The sequence below is a fragment of the Saccostrea cucullata genome, unplaced genomic scaffold (assembly GCF_032062105.1).
Source record: "Saccostrea cucullata isolate Sc308-1 unplaced genomic scaffold, CSIRO_AGI_Scuc_v1 ctg74, whole genome shotgun sequence".
NCBI lineage: Eukaryota > Metazoa > Mollusca > Bivalvia > Ostreida > Ostreidae > Saccostrea > Saccostrea cuccullata.
In genome coordinates, this window is record NW_026934212.1 from 438,873 (window position 1) to 460,499 (window position 21,627).

A 21,627-nucleotide genomic window follows, 5' to 3' on the forward strand; every position below is an offset into this window, starting at 1 on the left:
AGGATTACATATGTGAAGTATAAAAGCCCTAGCTAGCCATTACAATTCAAAAGTTATGGTCAAGTTTAAAGTTTTTCATAAGTATGTAAAAGTCAAAGTTGTTGGTATCCAATGAAAGGCCTTGCAACAAAAATACATATGTGAAATATGAAAGTCCTAGTACCTACCATTCAAAGTTATGGCCAAAGTAAAAGTTTTGAATTTTTGTGTAAAAGTGGGTAAACCTCCAAGATCAAGGTCAAAAGGTCAAATTTGGTGGTACCCAAAGAAAGGTTTTGTCACAAGGAATACACATGCGAAATATGAAAGTCATAACTGCACTAAATCAAAAGTTAAACGGAAAGTTTTTGTGACGGACGGACAGACGAATGAAATTTAATGTCTCCTCGCTTTCGCGGACAATAAATTACCAATTCATGGAGCTCCTGGCACAACAGGTAAGGTATCTATACGAAGTGTTGCCTCAAATATTGAGAATAAACATTTTAAACAAGATGTGTTTGTGAAACACTATGCGCCCGGCGGCAACAAAGTTTGAAATAGCTATTTTAGCATATAGGTAAAAGTCAAGGTCAAAAGGTCATTGACCTTGATGTCATTTGAAAGAACTTGAATAGTGGAGTATGCATACCAAATATGAAGTCCATATCTCCTATGTTTCAAAAGTTATGGCGAAAAATCGAAAAAGCTATTTTTAACATATAGGTCACACTCAAGGACACAAGGTCATTGACCTAGATGCCATTTGAAAGAACTTAATTAGTGGATAATCCGTATTCATACCAAATATGAAGTCTCTATATGCTATGGTTCAAAAGTTACGGCGAAAGTTTGAAAAAGCTATTTTTACCATATACATGTAGGTCACAATCAAGGTCATAAGGTTATTGACCTTGGTGTCACTTGAAAAAAAAACTTTATTAGTGGAATATTCATACCAAAAATGAAGTTTCTATCTGCTATGGTTCAAAAGTTACATCGAAAAGTCGAAAAAGCTATTTTTAGCATATAGGTATGCATTCCAAATATGAATTCTCTATCTCTCATGGTTCAAAAGATATGACAAACAGATAAACAGACAGGACAAAAACAATATACGCCCTGGATCTATCGATCCGGGCGCATAAAAAAGAATACTCCCGGTGGGCATAGCAGAATTCCTTGTTTGATTGAATCAAAGTGTTTATTAATTACAAGCCTTACTTAGAATCCTTTCAAGTATCACATACAAGGTTGTTCGTTATTCAAACTTAAGTAATTATCCAATTAATACATGAAAGAAAGAGCGAACATATTCGGGGAACGACTTTTTATAGTATATCAAATTTCCTCGAATTAATTTTGCACGTATCAGTTTATAAGTATGTGTTCAAAGATAAGATTTTTTTCCTGTAAAAGGGATTTTCTTTTTTTTTTTAATCAATTATACAAAATTTTATTAAAAAATAAAGTGAATGGGATCGGGCAGCAGGCAAAGCCTATTTTAGCACTCTCCCTAAAGAGGGATGCTCCACGCGTGGAAAAATGCTTCGACCTTCGTGTTCCTCCACCTCAAATCATTAGTGGGGGACATTAATTAATTTACAAGTCAAATATATACGTACTGATATACATCAAGTTTCCTGAAGGTGTCAGATTATATGCACTTTTACTTACCCAAGATAATATCTCATTGACAAAATACAGTCATTGTTTTAACGTTAAAGAGTAAAAATATCAAAAAAGTGTATGAATGAAGTAATTATTACATTTATTTCTATTATCTTTAAAGAAAATAAATTTTTGAAATAAAAAAAAGAGATGTAAATATTAAGTCCGAATCACAGACGGGATGTGGACGACCTTACTGAGTAATCAAACGGTTTAAATTTTGAACGCTGTTAATCAAAATAAAATAGCACTTTTCAGTTCCATTTACCGATAATGTTTACTTTTGCTTTTGTATCGGAAAATACATGGACGCATCAAGGTGTCCGAATGATCAATGTCGATCTAACAACCAGTTATCTGTCACAGTCTCAGCTGATCAGTTCATTGCTGAGCACCAGGCGAAAGACAGTTTTTACTGAAAAATGAAATCATGCTTCTGGGGATTATATTTGCTGGTGAGTATGAATTTATTTATGAAAAATAGAAAGAAAGTGAAAATGTTATTTTAATTCATTAATAATTTTATTCTCTTTTTAAAATGACACTTTTTTCTATTTCTGTTCAACAGTTTTTCTGATAAAAGATACAGTGCATTCTACAAATGGTGAGTATTTTTTTTTTCTTTTACTTCCCCAAACCATTAAACTCGTCCTGCTCTGGTCTGCACGCGATTTTCAATGGGTTTTCCTGTGGACCGGAAAGATGCACGATTTTCTTCGTCGTATTTTGACCGAAAGGAAGCCCTGAATTCTGCATAATGGGCCAATGGCTGCTTGATTTTCAATCGCTTCCGGTAACAAGTTAGTCTTCTGACGAAAAGGAAGACAAACCTCTCCTCACATGGTATGTCCGAAAGTCCACCTAATGGGACGGAGCAAATGAATTATCAAGTTGTCATCTATTAAATTTAGAATTTTTCTCCATTTTATGCAAAGGGACAGAAATTGTTAATTTGGTAAAAAATAAAGTTCTAAAATATGAAATATAAACTTATTTTCACTTTCAGCATTATTAATCATAGCTTATTAAAAATGTATGTTCCTCTCTGTCCAATTTTAATTTTCACTTTTCGTATCTATAGCGATTTCGTGTGATTATCATAGAAAGTTCTACATTTGTTCTAGGCATATTTTTTACATATGACAGACAGACAGACAAAGTGAATGTGTCTGTCTATCGTAAGCGTAATGATTGATTGTTGTTTGTATCCAATTCCATTATATTTTACTCATATAAAGACTAGTCTACTGATGACAGGATTCAAATTTTGACCTTTACTCGGTTGCCTAGTTTTTATCGACTGGGTTCGAATTTGTTCAAGACCCCCAGATCATGGAGCGAGCGCTCTACTAAACGTAATGAACTGATTATAACTTTGACATGCAAAATTCATAAACACAAAGAATGCTATGTACAGATTAAAGCATAAATTATCCATAGTTCCAGTTAAATTCTCATGCCTGTTACCAGTCGACAACATAAATCTTCTCAAATAAATAAAATCCGTTGTCACTGGACCCAAGAACAGTATTGACTTTAATAGTGTGTTCGACATGTTTCCACTGACAGAATGTTAACAACCAAATTCATTGGACTTGCTTGTATCGAAAATATTTCTATGTACATGTATAAGAAAGTTATTGCTTTTGAATGGGTATAGTCAGGGAATATAAAATACCAGATGCATAAAAACCAAAGTTTTGAGGGTTTGGTCTTGAATACTGTTTTTCTCGCTTGGTGCATACATTTTATTTTCCAAGGAAAAAAGAGAAATTCTATCTTTATGAAGATTTAAATGTCCATAGTTTGTCGACATGAAAATGTTATCATTGACCTTTGTCTGGAAGTAAAAATATTTATTTAATTTTATGATGAACTTTGCAAACCTGATACAACAGAAAGAATGACTCCACTAACGACAGTAGTGACGACACCGATCACGTGGTACCATAGAAACGAGACTCGGAAAAGCCAAGGTGTGCTTCAAAGAGAATTATTTACAAAATGTAATAGTTGTTTGGCTATTCAGGACTCAGTGGGAATCATAATGTTAACATAAATACGAAAAATATTTTTATGCACTCAATTCCCGTAGATGATTGAAATGACAGGTACAAATCTTTTCAATTAACAGTAATCATAAAATGTTAATAAAATTGATTTTTGACATCCCAGAATTAATTGACCGTACTATACATGCCTGTCATCTTCGCTTTGTCCAGTGGTAGGAATCAAAGTATGGTTTAATGCATCAAAAGGTTCAAATTTGTCGTCATTCGGTCTTTTATCATACTGTTCACTAATCGTGGTATTGACGGAATGGTTTAAGACATTATATTGGGGATTTAGTGTGGAGTTGAATCCAGGACAGCCGTATGTAGGGATAGGGTCGAGTTGAGGATACTTGGTGGGATATAGGTTCGATCCAATGGTCATAGACAGACATAGAGAAAAGGCAAGAACCCCAGACACAACGGCAGACTGTTAAAACATACAGACACATGCTACAACATATTAGCTAAAGGAAAAGTTAAAATATACTTTAATTTTTAAAGAATAAAATAATATTTATTGATAAAATCCGACTTTATCAAAATAATAAATAAGAATTGTAAATACTTTGCATTATTTTGTCTGAAAAAATTATATGTTAAAGAAAAGAGAGAGAGAGAGAGAGAACCAAGTAAGCATAGCTGTCTGATGCTACCTTAGCTGTGGCCCATGGGAAAATCATTCCTAATAGATAGACTCCCACGAGAGGTCCCGATGTTGCAGATAGGGTCCCTAAAGTAATCTACCACCAAAATAATTACAAATGCGTATCACAGAGTTTTCAATGATTAAAAACATACTATTATTATATGTTTAAATTAATCCTTTACGATAATGATAGAAAAATCAAAATTGGATAATTTTTTATTTTTATTAAAATTTTAGAGATGAACAAATTGCCGAAAACAAAAATATGCAGCTTTCCGAAAAAAAAAATGATCAAGAGTTGAATTTAAGTACTATGTACTAGTATCATATACGTACTGATGATTAAAAAGTGAAGATTGAGATCAGTAAACAAGCTGGTCAAATAGATCTTTAATATTTCTGATTATATACTGCAGTCCATTAAAGTTTACCTGTGTTATTGTTCCAGGTAAATTCATTGTCAGGAATGACATCCCAACGATTATAATACCAAAAACAGGAACTTCAGTTTGGAAATAAAATAAATATCACATCAGTTATGAACTTAAAATCATGAATTGCTTTATTTTGGTTTCTATATATTTTTGTGATAACACATTAAATGGTGAACAGTGCTCAATCTCACAGATCCTGTAAATAACATGAATTAACAGGACAAAGACAGATTACTGGAAACACCATCGTTGGGATGAAATGCCTATAGGAGAAGAAAACATCCCCAAGTTTACCAGTGACGCTCGCCATGAGCTGTCTATTCAAATTACGTAAACGGGGCAATTTGAAGTCAAAATTAATAAGCAAACTATGGGCTAATACATATAATTAGTACATTCCAGTCAAAATGCTACCCAACCATAATTGCAACCAGGGTTATTATAACTGTATACAGTGTTTTATTGTCTTGTCCAACCAGACTCTCGACTGTCTCCGTCACGTTTACAGATTAAAAGCCAGTTGTATTTTTTAAATCAACCCACGGCTGGTTTTACGGTGAATAGGAAATGCCTACTACTCCTAGGAACTCGGTACCTATTCCTAACTGTTGTGTTTCCAGGGATCTGTTGGTTCGTCCATGTCTCTATTCGTTTTGTTTACAGGTTTTGTGAGGTTGATCACTCTTCTTTTCTTCACTCGTATTTCAAATAAACTTATCTCCCTTTTTTTCTATCAGATGAGAAAACATGGTTAAGATTTATATGTAACCTCGAATCAGTTATATTTTTTTTTACCAAGTGCTTTGCTCTATCAAAATAACAGAAAGTATCAGACCATATCTTATTCTGGGAAACTGTTACATGTTACAGAAACAAACGAAATCATTCGGAGACAAGGAAAATTGATATATTCTAACTATATTTATTTATTTTCTAAGAAGAAAAAAAAACTTTATTTTGGTTAATAACAGTTTGTAATTTACGGATCAACAAGCCATACTCACCTGTACTCTTGGTGACAATACTAACCTGTACTCCTGGTGACAATAGACCCTTGTCTCAGAGAGAAGCATTGGAAGTAGGGCTGTATAATGTCCTCCCAGACCAGGGCAGAGATGGCATTTAGTCCAGAGGACATTGTACTGAAGTGTAAAAAAATCCTTCAATTAATTTTTCCCTTAAGGACAGATGATACAAACAAAAAAAAAATGGATGCCTGGATTGGTATATATTTTTTGACCTCATTTCATTGCAAATAATGCAAATAATAAATTTCTAGAATATAATGAAATTGTAAACATTTGTGATGTTCAAAATTCTACCCTTATGAAACCATCCTTATTATTCTTTACAAATATTTTTCACTTTAAATTTCACTTTTGTTCAACTTTGAATAAAAAATTGAAAACTACGTGAAACTTATTCATTTAATTCATTAAAACATGACCTAAGTTATTATTTTCATAATTTTTGACAAAAGTTTGTTTGTATCATCTGTCCTTAAATAAGCGTCATTTTTAAAAAAATATTTTTATATTGTAATGCTTGAAAAATTATATCAGTTCTGAAGGGCGTTAAATTCACATTAAAGATTCATAAAATAAACAATTATGAAGAGGGAAAATTAGAGGATAATATGGGGTAATGTAAATTATTGTTCTTTCTTTTCACTGCATCACATTTTCTTCGTATTGTCATAAGCATAAAATTATTTTTTATGCGCCTGGGTCGATAGATCCGAGGCGTATATTGTTTTTGTCCTGTCTGTTTGTCTGTTTATCTGTTTGTCTGTCTGTCTGTTGTCAACTTTAACCTTCTCCATAACTTTTGAACCATGAGAGATAGAGACTTTATATTTAGTATGTATACTCCACCAATGAAGTTCTTTTAAATGACACCAAGGTCAATGACCTTGTGACCTTGAATGTGACCTACCTGCTTAAAAAAGCTTTTTCGAACTTTCGCCAAAACTTTTGAACCATGAGAGATAGGGACTTCATATTTGGTATGCATACTTCACTAATGAAGCGCTTACAAATGACCCCAAGGTCATGACTTTTTGACTTTGACTGTGACCTATGTGCTAAAAATAGATTTTACGAACTTTTGCAATCAGTTTAAAACCATGAGAGATAGATACTTCATATTCGGTGTGCATACTCCAATAATGAAGTTCTTTCAAATGACATCAAGGTCAATGACCTTGTAACCTTGACTTTGACTTATCTGCTACAAATCGTTCTTTAATTTGAACTTTGTTGCCGCCGGGTGCATAGTGTTTCACTAACACATCTTGTTTTTTAAAGTAAGTAAATTAAAATGTTTGATTGTTAATTTATGTTTGATTGTTAATTTAAGAAAAAACTAGAGGTATTGTGAGCACTGAGCTCACTAAATGATACCCCATCCTTCCATATGACTAAAATGGGAAAGTCCAAAGTTTGCTCTGGCCGGGAGACCCAAAATAAGTGTCAGATCAAAAAGGAAAATAGAAGCTAGGTGCATAATGGAATAATATAATAAAGAATCTATGAAAGTATCATTTAATTTTATTCAGTGGTATAGAACGAGTTGCAGATAAGAGATGGGTACCCTTCAATATTATAGAAAGGATGGCAGTGTCAATGTTTTGCTGTGGGAAACCCTAAATAAGTGTCCGATCAAAAAATAAAACAGGAGGTCACAATGGTACTGTGTAACAAAGAATTTTTCAAAGTTTCATTTAATTACATTCAGTTGTATAAGAGAAGTTGCGGATAAGAGTTAGGTACCCCAAAGCTTAACAGACGGACCTACGTACAACTAGACGGACGGACGGACATCCCGAATTACCAGATCACTATTATACCCTCCCACCTTTCACGTGGGGGGGGGGGGTATAAAACATTAATTTTAAAGTCTGTCTTTACTTCAAGGTCAAACAGTATACAGTTAAAGTATATCATTGAGGGAGTCAGCAAGATTCCAGTTCCCCAAGAGCAAGTCTATTTCCCGAGGCGCTTGCGCCTCAATGATATACTTTAACTGTTTTATTATACCGGTACAAACAAGACATTTGAAAAAGTTATATTCACTCGCCATTTCTGTTGTCGTTTGCTACCAGTAAACTGGTTCTTTTTGATTGATATGGGACCAGTTGACTCGCGATGCATTTCGATTCATTAATGAATATTCATGAGTTTATTCGGAACATTTCTAAGTTTGTCGTAAGTTTAAAGAAAATGCTAAGTGTTCCGAATAGGTGTGTATCAGTTCATGAACGAGCTTTTTTTTGCAGGGAATCAGTCTGTTTTGTAGGGAATTTGTAGGTTTATTCACGGTGATTTTCAGGAAATCAGCAAAATATATCGATTTACTTTTATATAGTGAAAAATCTGTAGAGGTATAATAAAAGCAATTGTCAATAAAGTCGTTCTTGTAATTGCAGAATACCACGTAATCACAGCCAAAGATCAAATTTAAATGCTCCAGATGTTTATTTTCTACTTTAATGTTGCAGTAAATTACTGAAGGCAATAGAAGTTTCAATTCCGTAGATTGCTGATAATTGCAGTTGGTTGGTGAACGTGAAAAATCGACAAATAATCCGTAGCACAGACAATCCCTGAGAGAAAAGTATCATTCTCCAAGTATGTACATCATGTCTGATCTTTTTTACTGAATCACTTATTTCTTGAGAAAAAAGGAAATAAAAGACAACCAAAAAATAACATAATTTGATGATGTTTTCTCTCATAATATCCCCGCTTAAAAAGTGAGAGGTTGATTGGAATGTCCGACCTTCTGTACGTCATTTCGTCCGTCCGTCTGTTACGCTTTGGGGTACCCATTTCATCTGCAACTCCTCTCATACCACTTAATGAATTTCATTTCACTTTTTTGATCGGGCACTTATTTCGGGTCTCTCAGAGCAAAACATGGACTTTGTCATTTTTATCATATGGGTGACAGAATCATTGTGATAAACCTAACAAATTTACATGTAGTATCAACCTAACACGGATGGTGCATTAACGAACTCATGGACATATCTTTAGCGAAATATTTTTTTTCTTCTGTAAAGTGCATATATTAAAATTATATAGATATATAATTTTTAATTTGAAAGAAAGAGATGTCTTTGTTTCTTACGAAGGATATAAGTTGTTTTTGCTAATCTGTCCCTTTCTGTCATTTTCACGCAACCAGTATTAAAATTAAAACCGTGTAAATAGAACATCAATATCACAGAAAAACAAGTATTACTGTCGATATATTCTGGGAAACCTGCAGCAATTGAACAATTCGTTTGCTTACACATTTCACTCGTACAACTTAATTGTTATCGAACTGTCTAGAATTGATGGTATCTCTTTAAATACATACTTGGTGATCTCTTTCATTGTTTTTATAGATGAGATAGGAATATTTAAATTTGGGAAGTCAGGGAAAACATATCCAATAATAACTGCAAAGCAAAATAAAGAATTTTTTGAAGTAGTTCGAATAAGCTAAAACAATCACCCAAAGAAGAATACTAGCTAGTACATAATTACAAGTATGTCTACTTGCTGCAAGCAAATGTAAATTTGTAGTATATTGAGGCAGTTAATAATTGCAATGAATTGTTTTGTTTGTCCAAAAATCTTTCATTTCTAGATGAAATCAAACCCAACCCCTTAGGTCTGACTTAAACCAAAGGAGACTCGCTCAAAATGATTATCTTTTGTTGTTCTAAATAATAAATGTCTTTTATAACGTTTATGTTCTTTATATCGTAAAGACATCTCTCAGAGAAACCGGTATGTTTTTCTTTATTAGAAAAATATATATTAAAACATATAATTATAATAATCTTTTAATTATTGACATGTATATACTTTTATTACCGAATAAAAAATAGGAATACACTAGTTCCTTTCCTCATCTTCTATCTTCTATCTGTCCGTCTGTTTCATTTGGTTTTTCACCTTTTTCTACGAGTTTGCAGATATTAAGCTTATTTAAATATACGAGTACGGAAGCGTATTAGTGCCACTTGCACACTTTACTTTTTTTTTGACACTTTAATCTGTAAATTTTACACTTTCATCTGTAAATTTTACACTTTAAAGTGTAAATTTTACACATTAATCTGTAAAATTTACACTTTAAAGTGGAAATTTTACACTTTAAAGTGTAAATTTTACACTTTAATCTGTAAATTTTACACTTTAATCTGTAAAATTTACACTTTAATCTGTAAATTTTATACTTTAATCAGTAAATTTTACACATTAATCTGTAAAATTTACACTTTAATCTGTAAATTTTACACTTTAATCTGTAAAATTTACACTTTAATCTGTAAATTTTACACTTTAATCTGTAAATTTTACACATTAATCTGTAAAATTTTCACTTTAAAGTGTAAATTTTACACTTTAATCGGTGAATTTTACACTTTAATCTGTAAATTTTACACTTTAATCTGTAAATTTTACACTTTAATCTGTAAATTTTACACATTAATCTGCAAAATTTACACTTTAAAGTGTAAATTTTACACTTTAATCGGTAAATTTTACACTTTAATCTGTAAATTTTATACTTTAATCTGTAAAATTTACACTTTAATCTGTAAATTTTACACATTAATCTGTAAAATTTACACTTTAATCTGTAAATTATACGCTTTAATCTGTGAATTTTACACTTTAATCTGTAAAATATACACATTATTTGTTTTTTCACATAGTCAATTTAGCATCTTCACACATCCTCAGTAACACATTTGTAAGCCAATAAAATGTTAGTTTAAGCAAATTTTTTGAATTGATAGGATTTATAGATTATATCACAATTGTGTCATCCATATATTATTTATTTGAAATAAGTCTAACAGGCCCTGGAATCTATATTGGGGGGAGGGGTCCTCAAGCAGCTGTGATCGGGAATATGTGCATGTATGTTTGATATGCTCTTCACTTTATATTCAAAGAAAAGTTTTACTTTAATATAAAACATCAGAATTAAATTTTATCATGCACGAAACATGGTCTGTTGGCTTAAAAATGTGTTACTCAGGATGTGTGAAGATGCTAAATTGACTATGTGAATAAACAAATAGAGTGTAAATTTTTTTGTAAAATTTACAGATTAAAGTGTAAATTTTACAGATTAATGTGTAAAATTTACGCTTTAAAGTGTAAAATTTACACTTAAAGTGTAAAATTTACACTTTAAAGTGTAAAATTTACAGATTAAAGTGTAAAATTTACACATTAAAGTGTAAATTTTACAGATTAAAGTGTAAAATTTACACATTAAAGTGTAAATTTTACACATTAAAAAAAGTGAAGTGTCCAAGTGGCACTAATACGCTTCCGTAATAAGTGTATCTTGATAAGTTACAGATCAACTTTGCATTACTGAGATTTTTGACGTATTCCTATTCATTTTAATTTTCTGCGTTTGCTTTATTTCCAAATCTTGCAGATATTTAGCTGATTTTCTGGTATATCCCTCTGAGTTATAGAATACGATTGTATTTTGCTCCGCTTCAGTATTTTTTGACGGAACTATGGCGTTCTCAGATTTAAATGGGAACCATATTTCACTTGCTGGTATGGAACTAGTATAGAATCTAATTCAAATACTCCCAGAAAGCGTGTTTTAAAAGGCCTATCTTTCACAGGCACGTGACGTTACTTATTTTTCTTAAAAAAAATAACCACACACCTAATACAATACACGTGTGTTATTAGGTATGGGGGTATTTTTATATACGAAAAATAAGTAACGTCAAGTGCCATTGGTAACTATACAGTAAGTGATAATTCGGTCATTCAAAGCGAGCTAATAGTAAAATATCTTGTCATATAATATACAATGAAAAAAGACCCATTTTTCGTCTATGTTTTCGTAAATTAAATGAGGATCTATTTTATAAGTGAACACATGTCTACATGTGCTCCAAGGTTATACATGTACATGTATTCCTTTTAAGAACAAGAGGCCCATGGGCCACATCGCTCACCTGAGCACTGTGGCTAGGAAAAAGCAGAATTGGTTTATACTCGAAAAGCTTAAATCCAAAAGTAGTCCCATGACAAATCATGGCTTTGCTATTCTTGAGAAGAAGATTTTTAAAGAATTTTCTTATACATTTCTATGTAAAACTTTGGTCGGCCATTTTGGCCCCGCCCTACCCCTGGGGGTCATGATTTGAACAAACTTGAATCTACACTACCTGAGGATGCTTCCATATAAATATGATCAATTATGGCTTTGCTATTCTTGAGAAGAAGATTTTTAAAGGATTTTCCTATATATTTCTATGTAAAACTTTGGTCGGCCATTTTGGCCCCGCCCTACCCCTGGGGGTCATGATTTGAAAAAAACTTGAATCTACACTACCTGAGGATGCTTCCATATAAATATGATCAATTATGGCTTTGTTGCTCTTGAGGAGAAGATTTTTAAAGAAATTTCCTATATATTTCTATGTAAAACTTTGGTCGGCCATTTTGGCCCCGCCCTACCCCCGGGGGTCATGATTTGAACAAATTTGAATCTACACTACCTGAGGATGTTTCCCCATAAGTTTCATCTTTCCTGGCACAGTGGTGCTTGATAAGAAGATTTTTAAAACATGCTACCAAATTTTCATTAATTCCCAATTATCTCCCCTTGAATGAGGGCGTGGCCCTTCATTTGAATAAACTTGAATCCCCTTAACCCAAGGATACTTTGTGGCAAGTTTGGTTGAAATTGGCCCAGCGGTTCTTGAGAAAAAGTCGAAAATGTGAAAAGTTTACAGACAGACGGACGGACAGACGAAACGCCGGACAAAATGTGATCAGAAAAGCTCACTTGAGCCTTCGACTCAGTTGAGCTAAAAATAACAATATTTTCCAGTTCTCAATATAAGATAAAACATATTTCCTTGTAGTTTTCGAAAAGAAAACAGATCTTAATACAGTATTCCAGTGTTGTCAGTTGATATAGTAAATCAAACTTGACAGGGTCCCTCGGATGAGACCTTAAAAACCGAGATACCGTGTCACGGCAGGCGTTGACACAAACAATCATGAGATATAAACAACAATCAATCAAAATTGACATTACTAGGGGGTATCAAAAAGTTCGTGGACTGGTGTCATAAAATTAAAATCGCTGCAGGTATATCAATGAATTCTAAACTCTAGTTAGCATCATCTTTTCTTTCTATAGAAAAACCACAAATCTTAAGTTTCATTTTTTAATAACTTAGTTATGTTTTTGTAAGCAATGGTATGTCCAGGCGGCGCAAACTCGAACACGACGTTTTTTCGACCTAAGTGTAACTTAGAAAAACTCTTTTGATATGAACATTTAACATCCAAAATCCCGTTAATCCAGGTTGGGACACTATTGTTCCATAAAATATGGAATTTTTACCTTATTCCGGAAGTTCTATTAAGTCTTATCGTAAATTTTACATGTGTCCATACAAAAAAGGCCTGGAAAATGACGTCAAAAGGGGGGATGGGTTTCCTTTTCCAACATTCTATAAAGTTTTGCCCTGGAAAAAACTGGTATAGACCTAGGAAATGTTTAAACTGGCTACGGAGAAATAAAATTCAGAGTACTTGTTTTTAATGCCAAAAGAGATTCAGAGAGAAAAGAGATGCACAGTTTATGTCGATTGGTAGTCACGGTGTGAAAAATCAATCACCTCAAAATATGATGTTGATCATGAGTTGTAGATATTAAACTCCAGAAAGCAAAATATGTTGGCACAATCAGGCGAGGATCTCTCCCAATGTATAAATCCATTTGGAATATTATATGCATTAAAAGCCGCTGTTCATGGCATTGTGAAGTTATATAAACAAGTTGGGTTTAAGTCCTTACTCAGCTCCTGGAAATGTCATCAAAATAAGTGTATGAGGTAGAAGAAGCATTCATTAAAAACAGTGACGTTGTCGGACGTCATGAAACTAGATGGCGACGGTGCCAGGTGATCATATTATGTCGTTTTTATTAGCTCACCTGAGCTGAAAGCTCAAGTGAGCTTTTCTGATCACATTTTGTCCGGCGTCCGTCTGTCCGTCCGTCTGTCCGTCCGTCTGTCCGTCTATCTGTAAACTTTTTACATTTTCGACTTCTTCTCAAGAACCGCTGGACCAATTTCAACCAAACTTGCCACAAAGTACCCTTGGGTGAAGGGGATTCAGGTTTGTTCAAATGAAGGGCCACGACCTCATTCAAGGGGAGATAATTGGGAATTAATGAAAATTTGATGGCATATTTAAAAAATCTTCTTCTCAAGAACCACTGTGCCAGGAAATATGAAACTTATGGGGAAACATCCTCAGGTAGTGTAGATTCAAATTTGTTCAAATCATGACCCCCGGGGGTAGGGCGGGGCCAAAATGGCCGACCAAAGTTTTACATAGAAATATATAGGAAAATTCTTTAAAAATCATCTTCTCAAGAATGACAAAGCCATAATTCATCATATTTATATGGAAGCATGCTCAGGTAGTGTAGATTCAAGTTTGTTCAAATCATGACCCCCGGGGGTAGAGCGGGGCCAAAATGGCCGACCAAAGTTTTACATAGAAATATATAGGAAAATTCTTTAAAAATCTTCTTCTCAAGAATAATTCATCATATTTATATGGAAGCATGCTCGAGTAGTGTAGATTCAATTTTTTTCAAATCATGACCCCCGGGGGTAGGGTGGGGCCAAAATGGCCGACCAAAGTTTTTAAAGATATATATAGGAAAATCATTTTCTTAAAAATAGCAAATCCATGATTGGTCATGGGACTACTTTTGGATTTAAACTTTACAATAAAACGCCATTTTCTGCTTTTTCCTACCCTTAGTGCTCAGGTGAGCGATGTGGCCCATGGGCCTCTTGTTCTGTAATAATTTGGCAAATAATCAACGTATCAAGCTCAAATTTTCAACATTTCTTTATGTTTTGTTGTTTTATGTTCCTCATAAATTTTGAAAGCACAGACTACACAGTACTAATTTTATAGCCTCAGTCCACGAACTCTTTGATAATCCCTCGTACATTATCTCCGCTAGCCAAGAAGCTACAGATATTACATGTACATGTACCATCTTACCTTAAAGTAGCACTGAAAAAACTAGCAAGAAAGAGACCCGCCAATCCCGGAATCTCAGCCAACTGGTCCATCATGAAATACGGCACAATCTGAGAGAGAAATCAACGGTTTTGTAATAAATTTTAATGGAGATAACGAACAGTATATAAGCTCAAAAGTCCATTAAACAATGCAAAATAGGAGCAGAGTAAACATGGGACTCTAAAACATCAGAGGTGGGATCAGGTGCCATGGATATATGAGCATCCCATGCCGACCGGTCACAACCGCCGTGTGCTCCTTGTAATAGGAATACAAGGTTAAAGCAATATTAGCCGCATTTTTTAGAATTTTGTTTTGCTGTTAAAATGTGCTATTATGATAAATCTGTATATAATTTAATCCTTTTGATCAAGTGGACTTAACTGAATTGTTATTCATTCAGAAGAAATATTTCTGTACAATGGAATGTATGGTATTATTATATAAAAACTCAATATTGTATTGGACGATAATAATGTGATTTTGCTTCAATTAAAGCTTTAAGATAGTTCTTTCATCGTAAATATGAACAACAGGACTTGAAAATGTTTTTCTGTCATTGAAAAAGATTATTTTAATATTGCAACAAAAATTTCCGACATCAAAGTTGCAGCTCATATTGCTTTAACATCAAATACAAATAAATGATAAACAACATAACATTGAAATAAGTTTCGATCTTTAAAAACAATCTTTTTAAAAGCAATGAAACATTAGATCAAATTATTAAGGAATCTCTTTGAAGTAAGCTACATGTAGAAGTGTTACTTAACCGAAAGTATCACTAATTTATGTCTAGGTCAACGTTACACATAAGACAATAAAGATGAAAATCGACATCGATAATGGAAACAATTGTTGATTTTTTATATTTGTTTGATAAATGAACCCGTTAAAGGGAATTTTCAAAAGTTTTTACATCATTGCAATGCTCAGAACAATACTTGTGTTTTATGACTTAATATTAATGGTATTTTTTTTATTGATGTTTGTGATCTAAGAATCCTACCCACACTATATTATTAACAATGTTTTTATGAACATGCATTTATAATACTATGTATAACAGAAATTAAGACGGAGGGTCACAATAAAAGTTTATGTTTTGACTTTTTAAAGATATCAAATACGTGCACTTCCTTTAAACAGTTAGCACTGTTAACTTTTCAAGTAATATATATCTTCTTTGTCGGACCAAAGGTATACATTTGTAAAACAGTTAGAAACGAAAAAGTAAGATCCATTTCATTTTCATAAAAATCTACAGAGGGCATTAAATTAACACCGAGGTTATTAAGTTCATACGCTTTTAAATGACAGGTTGAAAAGGACGACTTCGTTGTATCTGGGTTGGAATCCATATATATGTAGATATTTTAAATCATTTCTGACTGTTTCAGTAATTAACAGGAAGCGTTTTACAACAAAGCAAACCATAAAGTGCTAAAATCAATGAGAAATACGCCAGTTTAGTGTGATTGCTTCCATAGAAAGCGGGGTAATGTTGTCTTTATTTGAAGATTTCAAAAACATTTTAAGCCAATCGATGAAGGGTGAACACATGGTTTATTCAGAAAATGAACAGTTATGAAGCTCAAAAGTCTATTAAAACAATACAAATCAGGATCAGAGCAAACACAAGAGTATTAAAATATCAGAGATGGGATCAGGTGCCATGGAGGAGTGAGAATCCCCGGCCGATCGGATTCACACACCGAGCCCTCTTTGTCATGATCTGACAAACGGAAAACGTACATTATCTTTTGATGAGATCTTTGTATTGAACACAGAATTTGCAAACCTATGGTGACATATTTATGCCATCCACATAACTTTTTTGTTAACATAGCAAATCAAGATAACTATCTAGTCAAGTCATGATAACTTTCTGATTTGTCGACGTACACCGACTTTATATCTTGTACAGTCAAGATAAGATATCACATTTGTTGCAATAGCTATTTTGACTTGACGAGATAACTTATCTTGTATCATGAATAAAACAGCCATATCGCAAAAATACGATTGCTTTTATTGACTGGACAAAATATAAAGTCAGCGTTTGTCGACAAACAAGAAAGTTACGAGATACGAGATAGTTATCTTGATTTGGCATGATATGCGATGTTAATAAAAAGTTATGTGGATGGCATAAATATGCCACCATACAAACCGATGATTTACAACGAGACTCTTAATATTTTTCAACTTTGTTTGTCAGTACCTTGCCTTCTATTAGAAATTATTCGTACGTAGAATATGCATTTGCGTAAGAATGTTTTATAACCAAACTTTTTTTGTAAATAATCCACAAGGAATAGGTTGGTGAATACACGAGTCCCATTTTGAAAAAAAGAACCCCGCTATTTATGATGTAAAAAATCCATTGACTTTCATTTATCACAGGGAAGTGTTACACACCGTGTTTAAAAGTCAAAGGTTTAATGATATTATTTTTGATTTTAAAAAAAATTAAGTTAAAGTTTTCTTAAAGTTCATTGGAGTGTTTTTAGAATTCGCATCTAATTTACAACACTGCTCGTAAATATTGATGTACAGTCCATAAGTTTTTCAATCAATGCCTTTCAGTGACGACTGAATAAAGATGCCTTGTAGAAAATTTACTGAAACCCGCTATGTAACTTTGTGAGATTTTTTTTTGTTGTTGAAGTTTTGGAGTCCATTATTGAGAAGGTAATTCAAGTTTATTTTGATTGTTGGAAATACTAAAAATATTTTAAATTGGGTATGATTTTGAAAAAAATATTCTCTTCGAAAGGAAGCTCTATGGGTATCAGTTGGTTTTCCATTTGCGGGTTTAAAAATCCCTGTTCTTCTAAAGTAAAATCCAAATAACCCTAACAAACAAAAGACAATATTAATTGTTACCAATGTAAACTAGAGGTACTGTGAGCAATGAGCTCAGTAAATGATACCCCCGCCTCCCATATGAATATAATGGCAGTGTCCATGTTCTTTTGTGGGAAACCCAAAATATGTGTCGAATCAAAAAGTAAAATAGGAGGTGCACAATGGCAATATGTACTAAAGATTCAGTGAAAGTTTCATAACATTTCATTCAGTGGTATGAGAGGAGTTACGGATAAGAGATGGGTACCCCAAAGCATAACAGACAGACGGACGGACGGACATACCGATTAATACGTCAAATTTTATCAATCGATAATGAAATGAATCATATTTGACAAAATGAACAGTAAATAAATCAAACCTCATTCGAACTCTGAACTAGCCCAGCACCTAGTAAATCACATTTGGCAATAGAGAAATAAGCAAACATAACCACGCCCAGAAATGTCATCAGGCTCTCGTATAACACAGCGGCAGGTAGGTTGAAAAATACAGACCTGAAACAAAACCAAAATTAAAAAGTATTTCGTTTGCAGCGAAAGACTTAAACCTATCAGAATTTGAATAAAATAAATACTTGTAATGTTGAAATTAAGAAACTTATAATTAAAGCAATTTGTGCCAAATTCTAGAAATGTTAAAAAAATAAAACAACTGTTGATACATATTTTCAATATAAAACACCCAATGGCATATAATTACATTTTAAAACTCGGGTAAGTTTATTGTATTTGTGCATTGTTCTTGAAATTTCCTTGCACAGTTGCAATGTTCTGTTCATATGTATACAAACTTATGTTGTAGTGGTACAATAATCTTTATACATATATCTTTTTAAGTACGTATATGTTTGTTATATTACTAGTAATGGAAACATTACCAGACTGTTAACATAGTGATTTTAAAATCAAAATTAAGCACCATGAAAGGAAAACTATGAGATCAATTTTTTTTCCTCAGTTTCATGAAATAGTGGCTTGAAGTTGGATAAAAGGTAGAACCATTTTTTAAATGAAGAGGTAGATTATACTACCATGATCAGTATATAATAAAACAACATTATTATGAAAGCACCAGGAAAAATCCCCTATACAAAGGTTTATTGATCTATTAGCGTGAAATTTAATTGATTAATGGGTGATATGCGAGTCTATAAGTAGCCTCACTTCGTTAGTAAAAATGATACGAGGCTGTTAACTGTAATAAAAAAAAAAGCAAACAATAGTTTGATTCTCATTTTAAAAAAAAAGGTAAAAAGGGGTCTCGACTCCGATAACATTGACCTATCCATTTTAAGGCTAACTGGAACTTCCGGTTTTGATTTCAGCTTACGACAATGAGACTTACTTTCTTGCTTCTCCTATAGATTCTGTTGCGCAGATTCTTTGAATTCCGGACTGGCTTAGAGCGTTTCCTATCCATGAGGTGATAGTCCCTATGGTCACTGCCCAAAACGTCTGCCTATTTGTCGGATCAGCATCAAAACTTAAAAAAGTTTTTTTTTGTAAGTTACATATATGTGCTTGTTGTCACTGCACCACGGAAAATTGGACCATTTGCTCCGTCATCTTTAGAGTGAAGGAGCGAGTAAACGAATATTAAAATTTCAGGGAATAAAATACCAAAATGAAAAAAACTATTCTGTGTCAAATTCATGCATATTAATTATTCTTAATGAAAGTACTTGAAAAATTGAAGCCTATCTTCAGCTTTGGCTGTGTTCCATAGTTCTTCCACGCTTCTCTGATGACAAACCTTCGGACAAACAGAAATCATTGTATCACAATCGAACACTTATCAATAAAAACATATACATGTACCTTTCAAATCAGGTTTACAAAATACAGTATACCTTTATTAAGAGTGTCAAAATACCGGCCAACATTACGACGAACTGAAACACGTCCGTCCACACCACGGCTTTTAATCCTCCCTACAACAATTTCCGGTATGACGTCATTCATGAAATTTTGTTTGTTTTCTTGCTTGATGATTGATAATATTTGTACAATGAAGAAATGCTTAAATGCCTAAATTATATATTTTTGATGATTAATAATTTGTAGCATTAGCTCTATTGTTCAAAAATATAATTTGAGGAAGGGGAGGGGGAAACTTACCAACATAGTGTAAATTATAACAACGACAGCAACAACAACTATAGAAGCCCATTTAGGGAACCCAGTAACTGAAAAGAAAACAGAAATATGTTGCATTAAAAAATGTTTGATACAAGCAATTTCCTTCCTAAAACAAGAATAGAGGGATAAAATGATTTTTTTTATTGCAGTTTTGCTTTTTATTTTTCTAGGCTAGTAATGATTTAATGAACAAGGCACAAGATTTATTTTTTTTCCGATTTTCGCCTTTTGAAATAAAAGACACACATATTTATGCGTTAATAATAGTGAAAATCTAAATAATTAAATCGACTCAATATTTTGATTTTGCCTTTCTTACTTTTTCGAAATCTATGATCAATTTCTTACATTCTTTGTAAGAAAAAAGTAAACAGCAACGTTTACATCTTTCATTAAAGGATGTTTTTTAAACCATATGAATTCAAATCGGGTCCTTTTCTTAATTTCATTTTCCTTGTTGAGAGTGGATAATAAATAAATTTCATTCTACTTACAATCTCGATTAATGGAATTCAGTATCAATTAGTTCACATTACCAGATTCCAATGCAAGTCCCGGAAGGAATAGACAAACTGCCATGTACGTCATCTATATGTATAAAATTTCATTTTTATGCATCTATTGTATCCTTGTATTTTATCTCATGTATTTGACAATGTAAGGGTTCTGAAGACTATAAGATGAAAGGACGTACCGTAAACAGAAGTCCTAAAACACAGCCTACCAGTCTAACTGATCTGGACTGAAACCTCATTTCCAGATACTGCAAGAAAAAACAAATTGCAATACTTTAATAAAAGTATGCCAGTTAGTTAAAATATGAACAAAACAGCAACGTTTACATCTTGCTTAGACAGCAAACTGTATGTTTTACCTCATACACACTAGTGATTTGGAGAGGATGAAGAACAGGGACGATGAAAATGGCAACGATTGAATAGCCGACAACCAGACCCACAATTCCCATGTAGATCTGTGTTCCGTAGTAGTAAATTTCCACTGGAAGTCCTAATAAACTGATGCCTGATTGAAATGTGACAAGCAGCGACAATGCCACCGGAAGACACGTAATCCGGCGGTTTCCCATCAGGTACTCCTCCACAGAGCGTTGTTTCCCGCCAGAGCGAGAAAAATAGACTCCGATTACCAACGACATTACCAGAGAAAGTCCCATTACAATGTAATCCACGTAGCCAAGCACTTTTGACGTCTCCATTTCACTTTGGGTTTTATGAAAGTTATTTTTCCAGAAGTTTTTAAACTGTTTTGTGCAGTCAAACTTACAATGTAGGAAATGAAACAATGCTCCAAAGTATCTACAATGATCAAGGGAAAGAATTTTATACTACATTCAACGAAGAATGATAACACCAGAAATTACTTTGTGAATAAATGCAAACTCATTCACGGCACGGTTTAAGTGACGAATATTATATAAACATATATATGCAAGATCATTTAAAATGAATGGACATTAAATAGATACACCTGTAGCCAGAAAAAGCCAACACTTTGAGATGGGGGTGGCATGAATTTCTTATCTTCGTTGAATTGATCGGTCACGGTAGCCTAGTGGTAGAGCGTTCGTTTCGTGATCGGGAGGCCCAATTCTCGTTCGCGGTGCCGCGTCAAACCTAAGACGCAAACATGTAGTAACTGTTCCTTCGCCAAGTGCTCGGTACTAGAAGTGAAAGTCACGGGTCTTTCGGATACGACCTTAAAACG

General features: G+C 33.2%; 1 protein-coding gene across 2 annotated transcripts; it reads right to left on the minus strand.

Annotated features, from left to right (window-relative positions):
* Positions 1–1,646: 1,646 nt before the first annotated feature.
* LOC134240162 (sodium-coupled monocarboxylate transporter 1-like) lies at positions 1,647–21,219 on the minus strand. 2 transcript variants are annotated; one of them, XM_062722268.1, is made up of 15 exons: positions 20,777–21,219; positions 20,597–20,665; positions 20,439–20,490; positions 19,882–19,949; positions 19,614–19,694; positions 19,446–19,516; positions 19,109–19,246; positions 18,123–18,258; positions 14,870–14,958; positions 5,814–5,926; positions 4,782–4,852; positions 4,358–4,444; positions 3,851–4,131; positions 3,537–3,631; positions 1,647–2,511 (listed from the first exon to the last, which is right to left on the minus strand). In XM_062722268.1, the coding sequence occupies exons 1-15, from the start codon at positions 21,116–21,118 to the stop codon at positions 2,291–2,293; spliced, it is 1,914 nt and encodes a 637-aa protein (XP_062578252.1). In that variant the 5' UTR covers positions 21,119–21,219; the 3' UTR covers positions 1,647–2,290. The 2 variants fall into 2 exon arrangements, with proteins under 2 accessions (XP_062578252.1, XP_062578251.1); XM_062722267.1 differs by having other exon boundaries at positions 3,842–4,131.
* Positions 21,220–21,627: the final 408 nt, after the last annotated feature.